At 34.8% G+C, this 21,044-nt stretch overlaps 2 protein-coding genes and 1 long non-coding RNA gene across 5 annotated transcripts; 2 read left to right on the forward strand and 1 right to left on the reverse strand.

Annotated features, from left to right (window-relative positions):
- Positions 1-222: 222 nt before the first annotated feature.
- On the reverse strand, positions 223-5,036 carry LOC127871687 (uncharacterized). Of its 2 annotated transcripts, XR_008045508.1 has the most exons (4): positions 4,870-5,036; positions 2,400-2,592; positions 780-923; positions 223-533 (listed from the first exon to the last, which is right to left on the reverse strand). It is a non-coding gene; the product is annotated as an uncharacterized LOC127871687 (long non-coding RNA). The 2 variants fall into 2 exon arrangements; XR_008045507.1 differs by lacking the exon at positions 4,870-5,036 and having other exon boundaries at positions 2,400-2,680.
- Positions 5,037-7,429: 2,393 nt separating this feature from the next.
- On the forward strand, positions 7,430-12,674 carry LOC127871681 (lens fiber membrane intrinsic protein-like). Of its 2 annotated transcripts, XM_052414814.1 has the most exons (4): positions 7,430-7,827; positions 8,301-8,444; positions 10,150-10,407; positions 12,597-12,674. In XM_052414814.1, exons 1-3 carry the CDS (start codon positions 7,647-7,649, stop codon positions 10,377-10,379), a joined length of 555 nt encoding a protein of 184 aa, XP_052270774.1. In that variant the 5' UTR covers positions 7,430-7,646; the 3' UTR covers positions 10,380-10,407; positions 12,597-12,674. The 2 variants fall into 2 exon arrangements, with proteins under 2 accessions (XP_052270774.1, XP_052270772.1); XM_052414812.1 differs by lacking the exon at positions 12,597-12,674 and having other exon boundaries at positions 7,431-7,827; positions 10,150-10,449.
- A 1,764-nt stretch (positions 12,675-14,438) lies between these two features.
- LOC127871683 (temptin-like) lies at positions 14,439-19,457 on the forward strand. Its single transcript, XM_052414816.1, has 4 exons — positions 14,439-14,605; positions 15,355-15,451; positions 16,299-16,449; positions 18,151-19,457. The coding sequence occupies exons 1-4, from the start codon at positions 14,526-14,528 to the stop codon at positions 18,225-18,227; spliced, it is 405 nt and encodes a 134-aa protein (XP_052270776.1). The 5' UTR covers positions 14,439-14,525; the 3' UTR covers positions 18,228-19,457.
- Positions 19,458-21,044: the final 1,587 nt, after the last annotated feature.

Consider the following 21,044-nt stretch of genomic DNA (forward strand, 5'->3'; position numbering starts at 1 on the left):
ATCTAGTTTAAGCGAAAAGTGTCGTTTATTTTGCCTGTGCGGACTGCACAGGCTAATCTGGGATGACACTTTACGCACATGCATTATGCCCAGTTTTCTCACAACACGGCTCATATAATGACTTACTTGATTTAAATTAAGGATGATGTTTGTAAACAAATTGTTTGATATTATATATTTTTAAATTATATATAGATACTATTTATGAGCATTCAGAAGATTAGTGTGCGTTCTATTTCGGTATTTCGGACAATAAACAGCATAGTCATTCATCGAGCACGTAGAACAAAGTTTTATTTATTCTTTGTCTAAGGAGCCGTGGAATACGTCACGTTTGATACTCCGGATACTTCTCGTTTCGTTTCTTCGGAACCGTCCGAGGACTTCCGATAATAACCGAGCAATGCCGAGAGCCACGCTAATATCCACGAGACAATCGCCAGCACAAATCCGGATCCACACTCCTTACCCGAACGGTAAAGTGACTTTGATGTTGTCCTTGTACACGGCAAATGCAATCATGCAACATAAGCCTGAAATCAGATCAACATATATTTATACAATATCCCAACATGCCAATTACGTTCCTAATAGGATATTTTGGAAAAAAAATACGAAGTAAAAATCGGTTTAGTTTTTATTAAACAGGAAAGAAAGCCATATAAAATGCCTCTTCAACGCCATCTTTAATGCAAAAAATAATAACTTAATCCATAACAATTCAAAATAATAAATATCAACGTAGCTAATTTTCATGAATGGTTCAAACACGTTCGTACCTGCAATGAAAGGACCCATCGTCCCCACTTGGGTCAGCACGGCACTTGAACTTACGACCCGCCCAGCTACTACCTGAACCACCACACTGAGAGTCAAATCAAGAACCCCAAGAAGCATGAAGACGCGAACCACCAAAAGAAACTCTGAGGAACAAATATAAAATGAACAATTATTTAAAACTACTTCGGCTCCTTCTACTATTATTACTACAACTACTTATATTTCTACTACGACTACTATTGCTACAACAACTACTACTACCACTACTACTACTACTCTTACTTCTACTACTACTACTACAACTACTACTACTTATACTTACACTAATACTACTGCTGATACTACTACTTCTACGAGTTCTACTACTACTACTACTACTATTACTACTACTACTACTACTACTACTACTACTACTACTACTACTACTACTACTACTACTACTACTACTACTACTACTACTACTACTACTACTACTACTACTACTACTACTACTACTACTACTACTACTACTACTACTACCACTACTACTACTACTACTACTACTACCACTACTACTACTACTACTACTACTACTACTACTACCACTACTACTACTACTACTACTACTACTACTACTACTACTACTACTACTACTACAACAACTACTACTACTACTGATACTTATACTAATACTACTGTTGATACAACTACTACTGCATGAGTTCTACTACTACTACTACTACAACTACTACTACTACTACTACTACTACTACTACTATACTACTACTACTACTACTACTTCTACTACTACTACTACTACTACTACTACTACTACTATTACTACTACTACTACTACTAACACTACAACCACTACTACTACTACTACTAACACTACAACTACTACTTCCACTACTACTACTACTACTACTACTACTACTACTACTACTAACGAATCTACTAACTACTACTACTAACTACTACGACCTACTACTACTACTGTCGACTACTACTACTACTACTACTACTAATACTACTACGACTACGACTACTACTACTACCGGTACTGACTACTACTACTACTACTGACTACCTACTACGAACTACTACCTACTTACTACCCTACTTACACTACCTACAACAACTACCTACTACTACTTACTACTACTACTACACGACTACGACTTCTACTACTACTACTACTACTTACTTACTAATATTACTTCTACTACTACGTAGCTACGACTTCTACTACTACTACTATACTACTACGACTAACTACGACTACTACTACTACTACTACTACTACTACTACTACTACTAAATACTACTACTACGACTACTACTAGCTGCTACTACTACTACTACGACTACTACTACTACTACTACGACTACTACTACTACTACTACTACTACTACTACTACGACAACTACTACTACTACTACTACTACTACTACTACTACTACCACCACTACCACTACTACTACTACAACCACTACCACTACTACTACTACAACTACTACTACTTCTGCTACTACTACTACTACTACTACTACTTCTACCTACTTGCTACTTATACTTTATGTTACTTCTTAAAATACTAATATTACCTAAAGACAACCTTATAAGTGATACTACTGACTTGTGTCTGGCAGTCGGTCACAGATCTCGTTCTCGCATGCCCGCCACAAGCCCCGTCGGAAGTTCCCGGATTAAGGGATAGTGTTTGTGATTTTCCACGTATCTATTGACACCGACACAATGCTGGTCAACATCGCTGAAGCCGCGAAGTAAAGGGCCGAGGAGCTTAACTGTGCGGCGTTCACCATTGTGTACTGTCAACAAACAAATGACATTACATTTAAACTTCTACCATACGAGTGTGGTCGCAATATCAGTTAAAGGCGCACGTATGCAAGGTGTTGTAACATAACAATGTGGATGTCTTATGATTGAATGCGGGCGCGGTCTGTCACATATACAAGTATTTCACTTTGTGTAAATTTTAATTAATGTTGATTGAAAGTAATTATCACAAGAGTTTTCGTCATTTTTATGATCAAAACAACTATTTTCAGCGGTGTGTTCCTCTTCGGTAAAATTTCCCTCAGAGGATCAACATCATCGTTAAAGGTGTAATCACCATCAACACCGTCATAATATCCATCGTTGTCGTCGTTTTGTTTATCCTTAACATTGTAATAATTAACGTCATAATCAACGACAACAACAAACATATTCTTATCGTCGTAATGTGCATACTAATTATCCATTATATGTTTGCTCATAGTAACTATTACATTATATCATCAAATTATAGATAATTAGAAGAAAAGAACAAAAATGTCTAACTGAATTGTATATGAGGGCAGTAATATAACTTTCAATTTTCTCACAAGTGGCGGCCTGCCAGGTAATGGTAGTGCGTTGTTGTCGGCTTATTGTTCAATGAGCTTGACCACGTTTACTTGTTCATTAAATTGTATATTGTTATGTCGTAGTTTTGTTTTGTCAATCGAACAAGTCCTTCCTTGTCCAGTAAAGAAGCATTTGCTTGCAATTTGTTTTTACTTATTACATATGGGAAACAAAATGAAGCGTTACACAATTGCTTTTCTTCAAACTGAGTAGTTTTGACTGGGTCTGTGTCGTTGTTTACATGTAATAAGAAGAACAAATCGAATTGTCAGTGTTGCCATGTCAGTATGTCTGATTGTACAACCAAATATAAATGTTGATTGAATAATGTAAAAAATAAGATTTTTTAAATATTAGTAACGTTAACAGCTTCACTGCAAGGATTTTAATATAAATGCTGACAGCCTTTTCAAAAAATTCTTCAAGTTTTTTTGTTATTGGTGAATTGAGAAGGACATCCAATGGAAGATGTGGCAAAATGTTTAAGTTAATCTGAGGACTTAATCATGACAAGAGTAATCCGAATCATCGCCTTTATTTTCTCCCAACATTTTCACTACCATCTGAATATCCATGAATGCTACGATTTGATACTCGGCATTGTAAGGCAGGATATTGACTGTCATGCACGCGAAAGGGATTCAACCTCATAAAAAACATCATACAATTAATATGATATTGAATGCTTTGATAAGTTATTGTTGTGCGTTGATTTTTTATGACATATTTTTTGTAAACTTATTTGAATTAACTACCAGTTTTACGATGCTGCTATTGATTTTTACACAAAGACATTTTGCAAAACCGACACAATATTGTGAGGTCCTGTGTCGATATCGCAGTCATAAAATATGTAATTTAATACCTTGTGTAACATTAGTTCTCTGTTTACATAGGAACTGGAGCTTTAAAAAATGTGTTATCGGCCCTAACCTAATGGACATTTAAAAATTGCGTTTTTCTCAACAACGTCATTTGAGCAACAACCCCCAAAATCGCTGCGAACGTCACAATTATTATCCTCCTCCTCCTCACCCTCCTCCTCCTTCCCCTCCTCCTTCTCATTATTATCATCAGCATAATCAGCATCAGCATCATCAGCAGCAGCATCGCCATTCAAAAAATGCTTTTATTTTCAATATCATTAAATCATTTAAAGGCATATTATGTAACAATATAACTCATCCCCCTTTAACAAGTTGTATATATATCCGCAGATGGACTACAATACATTAAGCGTTAAGTACATCTAGATGGCGAAATGTGAATATATCGGATATACCACTTGTGATCTGATGGGCAATTCAGATAAGCGGAAGTCTTCTAAATTTGAATTCGGTTTTCATACACACGTCCATGTTATTATGTATTCTTCTTTAAAATATATGTCATGTTTTAATTTAAAGAAAAATCGTTAGCTTTTTTTCATTGTTTTCAGAGATAATGATTGGCAAAGGATAATATGTTTCCATTCTAACAAAAAGGATGTTCCGTTCGCACTTTTAAAATTACAGCCTAACGGCGAACGGAGCTTCAAAGATGCATTTTAGCATAACAGCTTACAAACATGGATTGTAAAAAAGTCACATATTCAACCTATTTTGACCTATATAGAAATTCAAGCAAAAACCTAAGATATGTAAGAAAGAACTCGACGCGAATCAATATTCACAGTTGTATGGCCATCTTTTTACCCAATCTCTTGCACGACGGTTACATTACATTCACCTCGGTGATGGGCTCAGAACGGACTATTTTCATGAAAGCGTCTCATTCATGTTATGATCATTCCAAGCGTTCATCGTGGAGGTTACAGTATACTAAACCATCTCTTGCACGACGGTTACATTACATTCACTGCATTAAAGAAAACCATCTCATACCATAATGTCTTATTTAAGTCTTAATTCATTATTATACAATGGATATGTTTTTTTTATGTTAACAAACCTATATACATACATACGTCGAAGCAATGCCTAACGTCACTCAATAAAAATTATGTTCAATTGTTTACATCTGTGAAGTGCGTGGAATGATTCCATCTGCGTAAATGGGCAATAAAATAGTTCCAAAGAGTTGCATTAAAACTCGCAAGTTTTTGCACGATGTATCGTTAATTTAAAATTCCTGTTTCATTATTTTACGCCTCTGATCCTAAAAAATCCAAATCAAATATACTTTGAATGCGTTTGTTCGGTTTTGCCCAGTTTCTGGGCAATATGGCATGCTGAGCCTTTCGCAGAGGTGTATTTGAGAGCAAGGAACGACAACTCTGCGTGGAGATTGCTTTTTACCGGCTCCTCCCAAGTTGAAGGTAAACCGCCAACTGTCAATGTCTTCTCATGAATTCTCAAACATTCAAGCGAAAAAGTGATGTGTAGTACAAATCAATGCTATTCCAACAACAAGTACAGATTAATATAAAAAAATGTCTTAAAATCGATTGTTTTGATTTGTTAAGAGAGTATAGCATTGCAAACCTGAAATATTCATTATATGGAAATCTTTGGGCTAAAAAGTAATATATAAACTATGGCTGTCGTTAAACAGCATGCGTGATATTTTAATAAACCTTTAATTGTTTTAAATTTCAGTGTCATCATACAAATGATTAAGCAATTTGGCGTTCGGCTATTTTTTATTTCTTCTTCAAATTCAGTTTTTGAAGACAAAGACAAATTGTATTCAGACTTATAATAATTTATTGCGAATGTTTAAATGCGTTTTAAATGTGATCGAAAGTATTACATGCGTCATTGCTGTTATCATTAACCCATTTATGCCAAGCGTCTAGAAAAAAGGCATTGGCAAACAGCGTAGACACAGATGAGACGCCGCATGATGCGTCTCATCAGGGTCTATGCTGTTTGCTTCAAGGAATTTCTGTAACAAATATTCTAAAAATTGAAATAAATATACCAGACATCCCTAATTTGGAGAATGAATTGATCAAATTTAGAAGGATGGGAGAGTCCATTTGGCATAAATGGGTTAATAGTACACGATTTAGAACAGTTCATTTTCAGAAAACTTCATTATTCACATCATACGCTTGTACAGAAAGTTTACTAAGAATTCATTATTTTTGCTTTTGCAAAGAATAAGAACACGCGGAAATGAAACTGATAACGTTTCCGAAAGCACGTGTGTTTGTTTTCCTTCACTTACACGTTAAATTTTAAGGGCTATGTACACGGTACAATGATTCAATTAATAAGCATGGATGTTAAGAATAATTAGTTTTAAGACTTAACGACTTTAAAGGCGTAAACATGTTTTTATATGCATATAAAGAAATTTAAACAACCGCTTTAAGTTGTCATTATAAGACACGTTTCGGGATTACGGGAAAAGTACTACTAGTTTGTCGATATGCACATGCATTTTATGCGACTTATTGTTGAAAATTGATAATATACTTTGTACCGGACGAACATTCAAAATACCGTGTACATTTATGTATGCATTTTTTTGATTGTTTTTGTTAAAGCAAAGCACACCATGATCCCTTAATTACTGATGCCCCTTTTATTTAAGGACCATCAGATCTAGATCTTCAAATGTGAACATTTGCTTTGTTTAAAATGTATGCGAAATGTGCGGATATTTTTCATCGTTAAAATTTATCTTTGTATATGGTTGTGCACCGATGTCACGTAATTGCACCATAACTCTTAATTCTACTTTAAGTGCCGATCACCGTCGGATATCTCCATAGTATATCCAATGTAATCGGGTTTTAAGGGTTTCATTAACAAATGTTTGTGTCTTTGTAAAAACCATGTTTAGATTCATCGAAAATAAAAACATAGTCAAGAAAAATTACCGCGTGATCAACACGACCAATTAGCATTTTTAACTATAAAGAGTATTTCTTTTATCACTAACAAGTGATAGACGTATTTTCCGCAGTGTCAATGGAAGAGTTCCAAATGATTAATTATTGTGTCCATTTCGATTGGTGTTTCTCTATATAAAGCGAAACGATGTATCAGCCATACTTTACAAACGCCAGCTTGATTTCAATTAGCTGAGATTTTTCATGTAATACATACCTTTTTTTGCAAAGCTTTGTTTATGTTTTATTTGTTTTTGTTATCAGAGGTTCCAAGTAGTCAATCTCATTTTTGGTCAAATTAATGAATATAATTTAATGCATACACGATCAAATATTTTAAGATGAAAGATTGTTTAAAAAAGGCATCATGCGGCGTGAATGAAAGGCGCGTGTGTGAATGGCAATGCTTCTTTAAAGAAAGCGATAACAATCGGTACGAAGAGCGTATCACTTGATAGGAAGTAATTGTTTTATAGGATTATATTCTTAGTAACTTTGCCAGCTGTGTCTTAAATGGACACAAAATTCCATGCCACAGTATTAGTCTAACTCAACAGACCACGTGATAAAGAACGGTGTTAAATTACTCAAAATCTTCTCATAGATTCATTTTACATTGAAAAAGTACACATGGCTTTATCAAAATGGCGGAGTATCCTTGTTTTGTCGCTGACGTTATTTACGTTATTGCTGGTAATTTTGGCAATGGCCATGAACCAATGGCAACACATGAGGGACGGAACAAACAACGGTAGCGTAGGCATATGGAGACTTTGCGCGGGAAACTCGTGTTATTATCTTCCTTATTCAGGTAAATTGATAATGCATTTAAATTACACTATCACCATAACTATACTATTTTGTGAAACATGGTTAAGAAATATAATTGTAGTTCATAGTTTGTTGACGAATAACCCACAGTCGGATATTTAGATGCGTATCGATAAAAGCACGAGTGCATAGCACGAGTTATTTGATAACACATTCCGCATGGCTGTCAGATTTCTATGGTACCAAACAATTGCATCAAGGCAAATTCAGCCGCCTCCTGCAATAATCGATATCATGCCATATACAACCTGCGTAGCTACAGACCAGATTGTGCATACGCGAAGTCTGTGCAGAAGCTCACCTGTTCGCTATTATGAACACGGTACCTTTATTTGAATTTATAGCGGACATGAGATCCCCTGACCAGACTGGGGTTGTGCACTGGCTGGTAGGAAGCTACCATGGACGCATATGACATAAGATCCTTTTCGCTCCTTTATTGTCTTTCTACAGACGACCTCGGTGCGGTTCGAGCAATGATGTTTCTGGGAATGTTTTCCATGCTGTCCACAATTGGCTTCCACGTATTGTCCACGTACGTTTACAAGGACTTGGTGCTGTTTTACATCGCGGCGGTGGTATCACCATTCATGGGAGGTAATTTAATTACTCTACACAATATTTTTCAAACTCCTTTCGGTAGTTGTCTCCCATTTCATTTAACCGATGGCATGTTTTTTCCTGCTTCGATGTCCACACAGCTCATATTATTGAGGAAAGAAAAACTTAAGACGCATTGTCAGATTCAAAGTCTAAAACGACAATGGTTGTCATCCGTTTTAATATTAAATGCCTATATTTACCCGTTCACAACTTTTATCCGATGCCATTATATAATTTAGCGTCGTAGCCACGCTGAGGCACACCGAGGCAGTTGCCTCGGCTAAAATTTGCAGAGCAATTTTTAGATTACAAGGAAAAAAGGAAAAATTATGTCAAAAAATAAAATCTTTACTCGAAATTGAGGCAATTTAATGAATTTTAGGCACTATGATCAAATATTATCATTGAGTACAATTGGTTCATGTTGAGGCAGATAATTATTTCAATTTAATAACTTCAGTTGAACAATTCAACAATGAGGCCAACTATGGTGCAGACCACACATATACAATATATAAAACAATTTTGCGAAGAAAAAAAAACATGACTCCAACCATACTTTTCCAAACCATCCTTACTTCAACTGATATGCCATAGTCTTTAAACACCTGCAAATATCACTGAGCATATAAGAGTGGAAGGAGAAGACAACATTATATGACAATTGATGGTCACAATCCTCCATGCAATGGCGTAGCAGATTTTTTGTTAACTTTATTGATACTAAACGGTCATATGTAGCGTCCACGATTCCGATAATTAAGGTATAAAATGTGGTTTAAATGGCTTTTAAAACGCACCAGAGACGTTCTAGGTATAAAAAAAATCCAGGGGGCATGCCTTGGAACCCCCTAGAAAGACCTAAGATACTGCCTCGGCTAAAATTTGGGTGTGGCTACGCCACTGTAATTACATAGTCTTCACACAACTAAGCACAAAACACAACACGTTTTGCATTGGGCAAGGCTTGCGATCAGTTTATTGACAACACACATCCACGAATATTACATATTCGTATCATATAGCAATCAAGTACAATCGTAGTACAACCTTAACAGGACAATTTTCGATCTATAAATTATATAACAAATTATAACTATAATGTGTATACATCACTTCTAGTATTGTGTCCTTAATTGGTGCTTTCAAGGCCAGGGTAAAAACCAGAGATAAAAATTCATCAGAAGCCCAATGTAAAATAACTCTGGAAAACTGTACCTGAAAACAACCAATATTAACATGTAACTTAACATTATGTCAAACAAACATAACATGTCATTTGAGCCAATTTACTACTAATGCGGTTCGAATTTTAAAAAAGTAAAAGTTTACTGATCGAAGTCTAGCGTAGAACTGACCAAACAATGAACACCCCGTGCAAATTCCCGCCTATGTCCACCTGAGTGACCATCACTCACGTGACAACCACACGCATGAACGAACCGCACATATACCTGTTTTGTGCGGTGCGTTATGTTTAGACATACGTTCTGTGCTATACTCCGTAACGCACAGAACTGAAAAATAAATAATGCAGAGCATAGTCTTAATTGAAAACAAATAATTGAAAAAAGAACAAAACTTTACCTAAATACAGCTCAACAAGAGTTATTGTTTTCTATCACATTTTGCCAATATTTATGTCAATACATTTCTTACACGTCCGCTATAATAATTTCTATCATGTTTGTAATTGTAGGCCTGTTTCTGATGATAGCGTTTGCAGTTTACGCAGACGACATTAAATTAACCGTTAATACAGCGTACGGCTCGAGTTTCGCATTGACTGTTATTTCGTGGCTGCTTGCCTGGATCATCACCGGTTTGACGGCGTATGAGCACATAAGGAACTACTTTTCTGCCCCGACCTACTCAGAGGAAAGACGCGGACTACTTCCGGAGCGTCAGGATCCCCAAACTCAGCCGTGACGTGCTATTAACACAATTTACTTATCTGGTGCGTATGTGCCTAACAATAAAAACTTGTACTTAAAAATGATTTTTATTTTTTTGTGATATTGTTGCTAGTCGGTCTTCGAGTATCAAATTATGCATAAGTGCAAATCATTGATGTTGCTCGATTGCATCGAATAATGATTGTAAATAATTTTAAAGAAAAAAAAAGGAATACTGTTCGAGGGAAATCTGAAAACACTTTAAAAGGAGTCGGAGCTGGCACCACAACTCGGGGTAGACACCATATCCAGAACACTACCTTTTATTACAGACCTTTACAGCTTACTTATTCAGAACGTACTGTATGGAACATACAAATAAACTACTGAATGAGACACGATGGTTCAACTTTGATATCTCTGTTTTCAAATATCTTTCTTTTCAAATAAAAGAAGATAAAGATTTTTTGGTTCAAAAGCACGTTGGAGAGAAAAGGAACATAGCGACTCAAACATAAACTATAAAGCTATGTCCAAAGTATACAGAGGGGGGAAATCACGTGACAAACAAGATGGCTACTTCCATGTTACCGTTTTATACCCTTTATTACTTTCATGTTAAGTCCCGCTGAATTTTCTTAAGTCTATATCTCCACCTATCTCGCTAAAAAAATGCTGGGCGGAATCACAAAATTACCGCTCCTGCTAAGAAAATTCGTAGCGAGTAAAGTCGAGATATAGAGCGAATATTAATACGAACTAAACGCTAATCTCTTTCTTGCTGATATGGCTGGAATGTTAGCGGTATTTAAACAAAAAATTTAAGTAATAAACGCTACACAACGGTGAATAATACTTATCTCGGCTTGGACGTCGCCATCTTGTTTGACACTTGATTTTTCCCCTCTGGTATACGATCGTTTTATATTAGCTTTTATATGTGGCTAATAATATAAGATTTTTATGTAAGATGAACCACATGAGTGAATCCCGTATATATATATATATATATATATATATATATATATATATATATATATATATATATATAATTAATCATCACATCAACGCTTAAGTCGGAAATCTGTTTGAAGTGTGAACATACATTTGCCGTATATATGTGTGTTTGTGTATAGTGTTGCTGCTCTTTTATTTTTTTCTTTAATATTATGTTTTTTATTGTATTCTATTTCGTGATGGGGGTGCTCAAAGTAAACCGAACAACTGATCATTTTATTGTGTCGTGTGAATGATGTGATTGGATCAATAATTAGTTCGCATATGGGAGTGGTGTGCTATCGCCATTTCCTGACTTTATAAACTCGTTTATAAAATCTAGAGTGTCCTAACTTCAGTGTAATTGCGGTCAAATCGTGATTTCTACTCATGCAATGATTGACACAAACTATATCGTATGTGAAGATACATAGTAGGCGTAAGTGCAGAAAAAAAACCGTTGTATATTTCAATGATGCTTTATTACACTCAGGTCTTTTTTACACTTGGGGATGCAGCTGTCAGCACGATTTGGTGTGGGAAAAAAATATTGTGAATGTATCCTTTTAGGGGAATAGGGGTTTAATAAAGATAATTTATGTAAGAAACAGTGTATGATTAAAGGATTGAAGACTGTTTCTCTCAATTAGGTGTATGAAAAGGTTTTATGCCATCGCTACTGATCATGGTTTGTTTTAAGTCTCGCTTAAGTAACGGAGAGAAAATAGAAATTCTGATTAAGACCCTCTATTCTTGTATTTAGGGCAACGTGCATATAACACAAACATTCAACATATGGCAATCATCAACACTGCCATCGAACGTTCAATGCAAAGCATTTAGGGCTTTAACCTGTTACAACGCTAAGATGTAATTGCAAATTGTAGGGATACAACATAGCACTACATTATATATTAATTTACACATTATTAATAGTTTATAACAACTATGAATTGGGCTTAATGTTTCGGTATCAATTTGCTGTCAGTACGCCTACACGTGTACAATGAGGCGTGTGAGCAGGCATTTATTATTAAAGGGATTTGTTCACAGTTTAGCAAATTAACAATAACAATTTGATAGACTAAAACAGAATGTATACATATCTTGAAATAAAAACAAAAAACTTGGAACGAAGAAAACAATATTTAAAAGAGCGGTTGATTGTTGGACTATAATTACTTAAAATCGGTAAAATAATAAGCCTCATGTGAAGGTTTTCATATAGAACATTTAAAATACACGCATTTTTCAGATTGTTCAAAGTAGCCTACGCAGGGCAGTGGACGTGCGTACGATTTTTCCTCTTATGGTCCCGGGTTCGAGTCTCGCGGTATGCAAACTTGTTTATAAATAATTTTGTGTTGTAAGCATGAACATTGACAACTATAGCAAATGGTATAGATGCATTTTTTAAAAGGAAATACTAGTTATGACATTTTTTATTAAAAAAATCTGTGAAATATTCCCATTAAGTATCTGGATATAATTGGGATAATGTTTTAAAGGGACTTGTTCGCATATTGTTTCTCTCTTTGTTTTAAATGTACTTGAAAGAAAGGTAACTAAAACAAAATATAAAGACATAACTGGTGTGTTCGCTGTGTCACATAAACATGTATTCGGTCGCTCCATATTTAACGATATCTAATCAAATGTTCGTTTCTTAGGATTTTATTCGATAAGTATCTCAACGTGATGAGGGCACATCAAAATAAATGTAAACTTAATTTGCCAACTTTAATGGTACATAATGTAGTTACAAAGGAATATAAACGATGATTGGAATAATGCAACTCTGGAAACATTTCTGAGCGAGAGTCTTGCTAATATCCGCTTGTATTTTAATTAAAACTGGTGGCCTGTTTCCGATACAAAAAGTAAAAATCACATACAAATATTAAGCATAAAAATGATTTAAGCTCTGGTCTTCGCCTTCGAGCCTGCATTGGTTTGGAGTTAGTTATTATGAGATCAACAACAATACGTACTTTGTCGATAATTTTGAGGGATAATTGTGTCTGCCACATAACTTAACTTACTATCTGAAAACAAAGCAAGCTATTCAGTAACCATATGTGAATATGCATTTGGTAGTAGTTGGTGTAGCCGCATATTTTCATGTAAAGATAACTAATGGGCAATCATGAAAGGTTTCTATTTGCCATATAATAACTGAATATGTGAGATTATTTCCGAAAATCTGAAGGGTTATGTGCTTGGAAAAAAGGTCACCAAACGAAGGATGACATCGAGCCCTAATACATTAACATTGTGTTATTTACGTCTGACGTCAACGCTAAACGCATTGGTCAACCAATACGTCGTGTAGTCAGTTTAAAGCGTGGGAGTCCTCTATATGTTGTGCACTGATAGACATTTAACTTTTGAGATTGCGTAATGGTTTATAATTTTCATCTCATATATCTGCAATATGGCGTAACTATTTAAGGCCAAACACTTTTTAAACAATAGTTTTTGTATAGAATGCACGTATCTTTCCATTGTAGTATTACGACTGGAGATCGTTTAAGACTAATATCGATTTCCAGTATGGAAAATGATTTAGTATACATATTTAGATTTAACAACAAAACTATGTTATAAGACGCTAAACGCAACTCTTTTTACTAATTCTTCTTGTGACACCTTTATTATTTGTATTTCTTTCTGGATTACTCGTGCGAAGTGGTTGGCCTTTAAACCGGTTTAAACCCCTATTGCTTTGTATTGACTGTTCCAAGTCGGTAACACCGTGCATACTAAGTTTTATGTCCAGAGTTCCGCTGTATGTAAAACACTTTCATAAACCAAAGACTGTTGGACGACATTTAAAATTTAAATTTCCAAATAATTGTGAACTTTTTCCTTATATAAGTAGTATTATCCGTTTATATGTATATAAGTATTTTATCATGTTCAAACCACGTACCTCGAAAATATAAACCAGTGAAATTCATAATAAAATGTGACCTTTATTGTCATTGATTAATGTTTAAAATGAAGACAATGACAAAATTACACATTTAGTGTTACATAAAAATAGATAAAAAAATTAGCCAACTAAAATGAAATTCTATTGGCCTTAGTTAGTTGTCACAGAAATCTCGACCTCTAGATATAAATATATAGGGTACGACACGATTTATTTTAGTATTCATTTCGGAGCAAGAGAAGGGATAGGATGCAAATAATCGCCTTTATAGCTGTTCTTCTGGGGGCAGTTTCTGCCCATCCGTACTATCGGGATTCCTTCCCTAATGGGTGAGTCTTTGTCCAACGATTTGTTTTTATTTGAAGGGGTGAACGTTGCGATAAATTATTTTTAAAAAATTGGTAATTTATCAATGCGCGCTGTGAGTTTTCTATGTTGTTATGTTATATAAACTTTAAAAATTACAGTTTGACTCGTCTTATAAACTAACTTCTTGTCTGCATATAAAACCTTGTTAAATATTTACTTGGATACTTGATAATACATATAATTATAACATTAAGTAATAAAAAGTATTCTATTTATAATAGAATATAAAATGTGTATTGACCATAAAAATATCATTAAAAATACTCTGTCTAAGCCTACACAACCGCTGTTGAAAGCGATGCACCCTGATTTCGGGTCATTTTAATTTCAATACCTTGTTATATATATAATATCATAGCCACAAGCTAACCACCTGTAAAAAAGGGTCTTTTGATTAAGAATATCGTATCTACATATGCTAGCAGCGGCATTTCTTTCATGTGCGAGCGACGTGTTGAATAAAGGCCATATGTGAATGCGAGTTTTAGAATCTACAATATAGTCATTATGAAAGTCCAAAAACATTATCAGAAGAGAAATTCTTATTTACATCGGAACGTCTTTCATTAAAAGCAAGTGACCTAAAAAGATCTCTAATACTCCTGTATCGGTCATTTAAAGACTGCACAACAATGTATGGGAATATCATATTTGATGACATATGTAATCTGACGATTCGAATACAATGTTGTGTGTTTCTGCTCACTAGGTACTCTGTGCCGAACCCCTGTGGAGGCGGTATATGGGAGGCTGTAGGTCACTATGACCCTCATCATCACACCATAAACAAGAACAGATTCGGACAGGTACGTACTGCTATGAATGCATTTTTGTATAATTGACGACGCGTTGTGCGAAATGCAGTATGCCTAATATGAAAAGTCTAGTGAACGTGTGAATATTTGAGGAATAAAACAACGTCAGTCTATTATAGTTTTTGACTCGCAAAAGAGTATGTGTACCTCTGAAGTTTGACTTCGCCAATTTAGGTTTGGGTCTGATTTATACAGAGTTCATGCTCTCCCGTTGACCTGTTAACCAAGTAATTAAAAAGTAACATTCCAGTTAAGCTATGTGTATATCTTTTACATTTTCTCTCAAACGTGACTTTGGCCTTTGGCCTATATATCTGATTAATAAGTAACACACCAGTTGACTTAAGTAAGAATTGTATGTGAGTTACTGCAATCAACATGTGTGATAACTGTATTGACATTGTTTTAATCGCTGCCATGTTTTAATCGCTGCCTCAATTGATGTTATTGACCGACATAAAGCAATTTGTGTTAATGTTTATGTAGTTGTCGAGCTAACAGTTAACATCAGTGTCTGGCATTTGTACCGGTTTGGATAAATTAAGACGTCCCGGTATGCGCATCTTTAAATAAAAGCGATCATGCGGAAGGTCGCTAGACTGTAGGTTCGTAAGTTCAATTCCCTGCCTGGCGATTGGTCATGAAAATTCGGTTAAGACACTTCACACCATACTTCTGATTGAAACAGGCAAGACAATGGTATTTATATGTGCCATATGTACTGCTATAGTGTCAGAAGGTTAAATGACCGCCTCAATGTGACTGAAGTACATACACTGTTATAGGTCGGAATTAAAAAAGCAAATAACCTCCATGCATAAAGTAATGTTGTTTAAAGGCATTCTCCGCCGCCGGTCACACTTGGACCAAGGCCCTGTGCATGGCGGACAGTGACGGCGACGGCAAAACTAACGGAGCTGAACTCGGGGACCCGACATGCGCCTGGGTGCAGGGTGGAGTGCCCGCCGGCCGTGCTACCGGACATCCGGGTAACTGTCTATACCGTTACGTTTTGTTCATTGAAACCAATAATTTGTCGACCATACAAGGGTGGTGATATCTCACATGCCGTACTTGTCCGTTATTGATATTTTTTGGGGGAAAAGCAATTTTATTATGTACCTACTTTCTTATATTATGAAAGCGTTTTCAACGATCAAAGCGGGAGCCCTCCATTTCCAAAACGTGCATAGTACATAGAATGACCTACAGGAACCAATTGAGTGTATGTTGTAAATATTATGCCGTACCAGATGGGTTAAAAGTAATAAGGTTTACCAACGGGTACAACGTACGTTAACAGACACAATGTTGTGCCTACACGCATAGTTTACAGGCACATCTACAAATGCACATGTGTACCTACAACTAACGCATGTCGTAGCAAATTCATACCTTCGCGTACATTATGATTAAATTGGTAAGAATTTGTTTTTATTTGTATCGTTTTAATTAATTATATTATTAAATACCTTTTTTATATGAGCTTATATATGACTACATGTACTTGCTAAAAAGACAGCGATCTCGTTTTTGACTTTGGGTTAAAAATAATTTTTCTAATCTATGCTGACATGCATCAATGTATGCCAATATTTAAAAAAGTATCCATATGATATGTAATATATATGGATTGCATTAATTAAATATATGTGATATTTGTCATTGTGTATGTATTCTTTCTAGTTTCTTGTCAGTTTCTTTGATAATAATTGGGTAAATACAATTGCATTAGAATATGCATGTACTTGTTTACTGGATATGCGTTTGTTTCTACCGTGATAACACGTTATATCACCCATCGAAAGGTAGACAAATCATTATGTCATGGACTTTTATTCGAATAAGAAAACATTATTGGGAAAATTGTCTCTTTTGACCATTGTGATATACGTTACAATTAATATAATTTAGCATCCGATGCAAGCTGTCTTTTCATAGTAAAATATATTCTTTTAATGTATTCCGAAGGTCTTCTGGTGAGCAATCCTGTCATCAAACATGTGTAACATAAAAATAAATTACAGATCTGTGTTATAACATTCTTTTAATAAACCAAGCACTTTTACTTTGCGAAAAAAGTGCTGACAAAACGTTTTCCGGCGTAAAAGAAAAAAGTTGTTTGTTTTCGTTAGCCCGAACCTCAACTATTTTATGGTCAGATTCTTAACTCTTTTTGTACAAATGTATTACAGCTTATGGTTGCGATCAATTTTCTACATTTCATAAGTATTCATTTTACTGCCAACATTAAATTTATAATACAAGAAAAGGTATGTTGCAAAGCGAGGGTGAAGATTTTTGCAATGTAACATCCTTAATACGGTGGCACATGTCTCGAGTATATTAAAGAAAGTTAAAGAGCGAATAAATTTGCCGACCTACGCTTTTTGGCTATGTCAATTATGTTTCAACCTTGCTGACATGGACATTTTACTTTGATAACTTAATTTATTCAACATTTCATGTTTAGTTCTGTCATTTAAATAACGGGAATCGAATTTAAACAATCGAATTGTTATTTCAAACATGTTTAATTAACAAACGAGAATATTCGATTTTTTTTTGTATTACGCGTGAAATAAGGAACAGCGTGCGATAAAATGCTGGTTTTTGTTTATTTTGCGATGTTTCGTGCAATAAGCATTACTATTTCCTGTTTATTAAATGGTTCACGTATATTTCTCCAGGAATCTGCGAGCCAGTGGGGTCTTGCGGAGATGGGTTCACTTGCAACTGCCATGGCGCCAATTGTGTTGGAAAATAAGCGTCCGCATAAAAAACTGCCTTGCCTGTTATGGAATTTTTGGATACATCTGTGATAAATGTGCTATAAACACTTTTAAAAACAGATGACATTCATTGGAAATGACTTCCCTTTACATCAAATACGGTATTCCACTATTAATAAGTGCATTTGCAACTCTTGCGGATTTTTTTCTCAGACATTCCTTTAAACATGTGTCTATTGATCGCGTAAATAAAGTTGAATTCAATTTGTAATAGCATAACCTCTTATTTAAGATTTTACATAATTTGACATGTGCTATAAGATGAACATATTTTGACTTGTGCTATAAAATGAAAATAAAAAAATACGTGTGATTGTTTACATGGCTTCGAAAAAATACATACAAAGGAAGTTACCTTGCAAGTCTCGTAACGGTCCTTTTTTAAAACATGTCGCTTTTTCACACAAAATTCATGATTTTTTTAGTTTATTGTCTTACCAAATCCGATGTTAAAAACCACAGGGTCTGTCAACATGCGTTTAGCAATACCGCTAATCTGTTTAATTGGAGCATAATTATTGATTATTATTCAATGTCTTTATGACTTGTTATGCTTCTGTGATAATGCGAGAATTTTTTAATTTAAAAAAATCTGCTTTGTTGTTCATACTACAATAAATTGCTCCGCGTCTAAGAACGTTATGAATAAGCCCAAGTGAAAGTTAGGATGTTAAGATATGCTTGCAGATGAATTATTTTTTTTATATAAGTAAACATAGAGATAATTAAATCATATTCCCAGATGTGTCCATTTATCTGCTCGAGGTTAAATACAAAATACCCACATTCTGTGTAAAAAACATATGAATTGTTTTGTTCAAAACTGGTTGATATATTCACAAGGAATAAGAGTGCACTTACATGCATTCATTTATAGTTTCATATACACACCTTGCATACTATTTTGGAGTATATGGGACTTAATTACTCTATAACATGAATGTGCATTATTGTTTTGTTTTGTTTTATATTTTGAAAAAAGATCGGTTGACAGATATTGTCGATAGGGGCCATGCTTTTTTTAAACTCCTGGATTTAATTTTGCAAAACGTTTGAGCTCTTAAACCGCTTGACATAGTGTGAATTTGGCGCGACGTCGTTCGACAGCGCCGCGAACAGAGTCACGTTCAGTAGACGTCATCATTACTGTTACTGTTGTTATTATGATTCATATATTTGAACGTAATTAAAAAATGTAAGGTTGACTATGGATTGTGCTTCTTTTCTTATTTACAGGCAAATTAAAGGGACGATTGAACTTTACCGGTACGCAACACTTAACATCAAACAGCGTACCCTAACCCTAACCCTAATCCTTAACACCTAACACATAACAACTAACGCAACACCTTATAATCCTTTTATCCTATATATTTCCTTAGTATCGGGGGCTACCGCCCCCAAACCCCCGCTTTGTCGATAGTGGTAAACAACTGCGTACCGGTAAAGTTCAATCTAGCCAAATTAAATATACAATATGAACGCCGATACACATACATGAATTTAAAACAACCACTGAAATATTTAATACAAATTTGGTTCATGGAGCAACACGATTGCTAGAGGGAAAATATTTTCGCTCACCTGAGCGACCTTTGTACGTTGTCGATTGGTTTGCAGTGTCCGATGAGTGCGTTGTCAACATTTAGGTCGTTACCATTTGAGAGGTAACATTTTCATCTAATGTTGATTAACACTATTTATTGTACAAGTGACTGGTAATCAATAATCATTAGGGCTTCTTTGCTCAATTATTGAATTACATCAACCAGTTGTCTTTTAGTCATGCTTAGGCCTTCTAGTTGTGTCTTATAGTCACACTGTAATTTTAACCTTCAAGTTGTGTCTTGTAGTCACACTTAGTCAGTCAATTTGTGACTTGTAGTCACGATAGTTCAAATAAGGTTTAAACCCAAAAGAAGTGTCCTTAAGTATGACAGGTGACCGGTAGCTGTGGGATCCGACAGCCAGAGTGCAGAAATATCCTTTAACGTATCCTTTTAGTTAATGAAAAACAGTGTCTTTATGTTGCCAAATATTTGCTCATATTACCATTATAATTATTGTCTTAACTCTAGTTATATCCATTTATTACATAATATTTTACTTTTACTGTGTTTTAATAGTGTAGCCGGTATTGTTTTATTGCTTAGGTTCCTTACAGCATTATTATTTACATCACAAATTTTTAGATCATTAATCCTTTAATTAATGCTGCATAATATTATCAATACCTCTTATTTTTTATCAATTTTATGTACATATATATGTTTTGTACAACGCCATTGAATATAATTATATAAATAGGCGTTTCATCAAATTAGCAAGTTTCAAGTTTACTGGTCGAAATGATAATCTTGAAAATAACTAGACCGAGTTCGAATAATTGTTAGACAAGTGACCGGGAGGTAACTTGTTCGATCCTTACTTTACAGCGTTCTTTTGATCTCTCCGAAAGACAACATGTACTGGTTCTACCCTGGAGACGGACACGAGGGTGTTTCAATAAGCCTTCGACCTTCGATGTAATCTAGCTTAAATAAATTGTTTAAAAAAACTCGTTATTATTTAAATGAAACTATTGTTGGTTGATAAAAAGGATACGTGCTGTTTTCACCTAAGGTGTAAATGGGCTTTTCCACTGTTGTAGAGTGACAGATAACAACTATTAAACAATAGTTAATGCACATTCTGTATGAAAAAGCAAAGGTCTTGTCGGCATTTTGCTCATTATAGGAATTGTTTCTACATTTTCTAACTCAATTTTCCACACTAATAAACATTATGTATAG

The sequence above is a fragment of the Dreissena polymorpha genome, chromosome 3 (genome assembly GCF_020536995.1).
Source record: "Dreissena polymorpha isolate Duluth1 chromosome 3, UMN_Dpol_1.0, whole genome shotgun sequence".
Classification (NCBI taxonomy): domain Eukaryota; kingdom Metazoa; phylum Mollusca; class Bivalvia; order Myida; family Dreissenidae; genus Dreissena; species Dreissena polymorpha.